The 5,079-nt window shown below is 36.4% G+C and overlaps 1 protein-coding gene across 1 annotated transcript; it reads left to right on the top strand.

Moving 5' to 3' along the window:
• Positions 1 to 1,419: 1,419 nt before the first annotated feature.
• LOC148160486 (uncharacterized) lies at positions 1,420 to 4,722 on the top strand. Its single transcript, XM_088011820.1, has 6 exons — positions 1,420 to 1,510; positions 1,874 to 1,909; positions 2,634 to 2,660; positions 2,946 to 2,972; positions 3,068 to 3,250; positions 3,822 to 4,722. Exons 2-6 carry the CDS (start codon positions 1,879 to 1,881, stop codon positions 4,154 to 4,156), a joined length of 603 nt encoding a protein of 200 aa, XP_087867946.1. The 5' UTR covers positions 1,420 to 1,510; positions 1,874 to 1,878; the 3' UTR covers positions 4,157 to 4,722.
• The last annotated feature ends 357 nt before the right edge of the window (positions 4,723 to 5,079 follow it).

The following is a 5,079-nucleotide window of genomic DNA, read 5'->3' as shown; positions in this document are numbered from 1 at the left end:
CTGGAATATCCAAAGTGATGTTAAAGTCTCAATAGGCTCATTATTTTTGAAAAGAAAAAAAAGATCCCAGATTGACAAAAAAGCTAAAAGTAGAGAAATGATCAAATATTTATTTAAAACTTTTACTTCTAAGCCTTTAACACAGTTGCTATGTGGGACACTAAAACTGAAAAACGAATAATAGAAATGCTGGGATGTTTAGGGGACGTGTGGTGCTGGTAAACAAGCCCTTTACTTGAACAAACTTTGACAGATACCAAAAAGTGGATTATTGTTGTGTATATATTTCAGCTGTGAAGTCAAAACTTTGAAAGTGTATTTTGGTGACAAGAACATCCAGCACATTAAAGCACATTAAGGAACTGTTTGTAAAATCTGAGAAATCTGCATCTGGATTACAACTTGCTCTGACACCTTGCACTTATTTTAAAGAAAGCAGTGACAAAACCTTTGGCAGAATATACTGGAGAGGTTGTTGGAAGTACAACAGAACCAAAGTATATGGTTTTGGTTCAAACATTAATGTAATAAAGAAATAAATACATGTTTCACCAGCATAACCCTCATCCAGCAACCTTCAACCAGCCCTGGACTTTTCTAAATGTCTCTAATTGTGTTACTTCATTTATTTTGCTCATTTACAGCAATCTAGAGGTTTATGTTGGATGATTGTACCATAAGAAGGAACAGTGATATCAAAAATCCTTGCACTGCAATTAAATTAATTTAAAAAACATAAACAACTTTCAGAATTGAGGAATAAGGATTGGAAGCTCCACACTGAATTTTGTGACACACACACACACACACACACACACACGCACACACACACACACGCACACACACACACACACACACACACACACACACACACACACACACACGTATGCGCACGCACACACACACCTACACACACACACGCACGCGCACGCACACACGCAGACAAGAAACGCGCTGGAAGAGTCAGAACACGGATTTTGACCAAATGCAGTTATCCATGTGTGCCAGCAGGTGGCATCGCCTACCATAGAAAAAAACGGTCAAAATTATATCACAATTAATTTACTATACCCTAAATTCTACAATTCAGTCTATTGAGAAGTCCATGAGTATGCTTTTATTTCTGTTTTATTTACAAAGACGAGACTTTTCATTTTAGAAAATGGAAAATTTATTTATCTCATCCACTTCAAAGATTTTCCCACCGCAAAAAGCACTGTGATGCAACAATAGGAGAGAAAGTAAAGCAGAAACATAATCATAAAAACATAAAAAAAAGAATAAGCGCCTTGGAGTATCGGCTACATTAAGTTCGTTTCACTGTAAATTAAGGGTTTGAGTCCAACCCTTTATCTTCCTCTCCAGTGAGCAGGCTTCACTGCAGATAGACTGCAGAGAAATCACGTGGTTTTTCTGGTTTCTCTGCTTCTAAAAGTGAAAGTGAAAGTTCTTCCTCTTGCTCTCAGCAGAGTGACACCGTGTTTCAGGCAGCAGCAACAACGCAGCAAAGGTAGGACTCCATCAAATGTTTTCTTTATATGAATGGCTGTCCGACGTTTCGATGCATCTACGGTAGCTGGGTTTAAACTGGCACCTGTTCAAATGGCTTTATTATGCTTTCGGAGTTATAAAATGTGTGTGAGAGCGCGCGCAGGAGAGTGTTTGCGCTCGTGTGGGTTTGTCAGGGTTCTTGACAGCTTTGTACGAGCGCGTGTGTACGTCTTTGTGTCTTTGCGTACGTGAACGTGCGCGCGCGTATTTATTTAAATTTCCGTTTTCCCTAAAGACGCGATGTTCAAAACAATGACCGACATTTTTGGATTTACACAGAAAGATTTACTGATTCAAATTTTTATCATGTTTTTGTATTTAGTGACCATGATTGGTTTCCTGATGAGGCTTTGGAGGGGTATGTTTAAACTTTATTGTTTTTGTTGTTTCTAAACTGTAGGCTAATTAGTTCTAACATTTTACATACATTTTATATCACTTTTTACAAACATATAGATCAAAATTGATTGTATGTGTAGCTATGTGGAAAAAGGGAAATTGAAAGAGTTTAATATTCTAATTTTGGTTTGGAGTATAACAGTGCAGACTACTGCTATAGGGCCTCCACAGTAAAAAAAAAAAAAAAAAAAAAAGTAATTTCAATAGAGCAACATTGGGATGAAATTAGCATCATGAATACGCAGCTGAAGAATCAGCAGAAACTGTCATTTTATTGTGTCAATCAGAACCAAAATAAATGAGAAGCTTTTCAGAAATTTGGATCTGTGCCACACAGAATTACAACAGTCCTAAAAAATATGGTCCATACTTGCGAGTTACTTGCGAGTTGCAGCTAATAAATTGAACAGTGGTTGTTTATCAAAGTTGCTTTATATATCACACAATTTGGATGAACTGCAAAGACACACAGCTTCATTTCTGCACATTCTGCCATTTATGTGACGACAGAATGTAGAAACCAAAGTGAGTTTATTTAAAGGTGGCAAAAAGTTCACTCTGTTCTTTATCCTGTTCTTTTTCTTCTTTCTTTTCCTTTATCATTCACTCATTTCTATCAGTCAGATAACAAAATCTTCACCCTGTGTGTAAGATAAATAACACTGTTATCGTCCTATTTCCAGGTGTAAGATGGATTTTTATTCAAACAGGTAAGTCTTGAACTGAAAGTATTTTGCTCACCTGTTCAGTCATGCACTCAGATTTTTCCTGTTTTGCTGTATTGAACAAACTTGGTTTTGGTCCACAAAGTCACAAGAGAGTTTTCCCAGCATTCTTCATTGTTACACAGGAACAAATGTTTCAAAATAAAGCAACTACCTTTTTTTGTGCGTGCAAAACTAAAGAAATGCTCTCAAGACTGTTAATGATGTAAATGCATAGTGAAATTTTATACAAACCATAAACATAAACCCTACTTTTTTTTCTTTGATTAGGAATAAGGTTGTTTTTCAGTTTATTAGGTGAGTGAACTAATCTAGTCACAAGAAATATGGTTCATTGTGATGTTTGTGCTCTGTTTATATCCTTTGTTTTCATGTTTTGGTGATGGGCACAGTTAAGATCCGTGTGGTCACTTCTGGACAAACCTTTGGAGCTGATGAAGAGCTGCTGAACCAGCTGGGGAGGAACTTAGAGCTGCTTCAGACGGACCGGAACAGAAGCAGCGTCACCATGCTTTTCTGTCCAATCACATCTCGTGTCGGGTCTGATGTGGAAGCAGCCATGAGCAATCTGTCAGGTAACATGTAAAGCTCGCCGCACTGGCTTTACATGTTACATGTGTAACATGTAAAACTTTAACATGTAAAGCTTTAACATTGTTGCTATTCCGCTAATGTAAAAAAAAAAATGCAATTTAGCAATTGTGGTGTTTCCATTAAAAAAGAAATACAGTTAAAATCAAGTGACTACGTTTGTTCACACGTTAAGTAAGTAAAAAGCAAACCTTGCCACTATTCTCCTACCACTTCCTGTCGACTTCTTTGTCTTTTTTTGCCAGTAGTAACATCATGACTTCTTTGAAATACACTACTTTCAATACAGTAGAAAAAAACTGCCTCATCCTAGTGCAAAAACATTTGATCCAAAAATGTGAGTTTTTCTAAATCACATATTTACATTAAGAAATTTATTTTTGTAATTCCAACTTGTGCAATGGAAACACAGCTCCTGTAACATTTTTATAAGACAACTTTTATTTTTATTTTCCAAATTTACTGAGGTACATTAAGCACAGACAGGTCACAGCAGTGCTGTATTGAGTTTTGTTACTCATATCCATCTCTTGTTCATTTTCTTTTTCTCCACAGGAGATCAAAACGTGATCCTGGTCCTGATGCACCACACCAGAGATCCCAGCTACTCCACGGTCGGAACGGACTGGGCAGACGTCTATCCCAACGTCATCTCCAGCGTTCATGTTCTCTTCCATGAGAGCAAGCCAGGACTACTGACCTGTTCTCAAAACAACATGGCGGTGGATCAGATGTTGAGAGTATTGAGTTCTTACAGTATTACTAGTTGGAAAAGAAGTAAGAAGGTTTGGGCGGGAGTCGCAATGACCTCTGTAGCACTTATATATTTAATCTACTATCAGAGAAGAACTTCTTTGCCCCAGTTCATACAGAAAAAACCTCCTGTATGAACTCAGGTTCAGGTCAGTTCATCCCTGCACCAATTTTCACTCCAATAGCAATTTCCTCCTTAAATCCTAAGTATTGAATACAGTAAATGAGCAAACCAACTTCAACCCATATGCTGAAAACATGGGGTATCAGTTTAGTTTTTGTTGTAGTTGGCTGTTTTTCATGAGGTGAATTTTCATAAAAAAATCGCTTAAATATATGGTTTAATTCAAATGCATATTATCTGAAAATCATATCCTACACTGACTCACTTTGGTTCTGAGTTCCATTTGGGCCAATTTAACGATTCATTTGGCAGATTATGAATTCAAACCTTTTTCACTGAGAAAACTGGTGAGCATCTGATAGATCTCTAATACAAAGCTTGATGCTAAATTAATAGGTTGTAACAATAGCAGCATAGATGAAAGTATATGCTGCATATTGTGTTCAACTGCTTGGCCTTTCTAGCGCTTATTTTCTTGATTGTGTTTGCTGTAGTGTAGGTGTACATGTACATATTTGTTTGTTTCGGGGGGAAAAGCATCATATTTAACAAACTGCATTAAAAGCTATGTAACAAACAGGTAATGTCTGGGCTTTTTGCTGAACACACTGGTTTTGAAGAATCAACTCTTCTTCAGTCAGAAAGGATTAGAAAATATGACCAGAAAATCCTGCAACTTGAACTAGTGGATCTCTGATAATTGTATTTACTTGTATGTGTTTTTTTTCAACAAAAAAATATCAAATTATTCAATTAAAGCTGCAGTATGTAGCTTTTATAGGTTTTTTATTTTTTATATTTCTTTTCTGTCGCTACGTCTTGAAACTACCCAACTGCAGATGGAATATAAAAATAAAATTTAAATGTTTAAACTATTAACCATTATTCTGACAACACTTTACTTATTTAGTTAAAACCGTGAGTATATAACTGGTT

This window comes from Poecilia mexicana, unplaced genomic scaffold (genome assembly GCF_051168715.1).
Source record: "Poecilia mexicana isolate PSO_F unplaced genomic scaffold, ASM5116871v1 scaffold_2, whole genome shotgun sequence".
In the NCBI taxonomy this organism is placed as follows: domain Eukaryota; kingdom Metazoa; phylum Chordata; class Actinopteri; order Cyprinodontiformes; family Poeciliidae; genus Poecilia; species Poecilia mexicana.
This window is presented reverse-complemented; position numbering and strand designations above follow the sequence as displayed.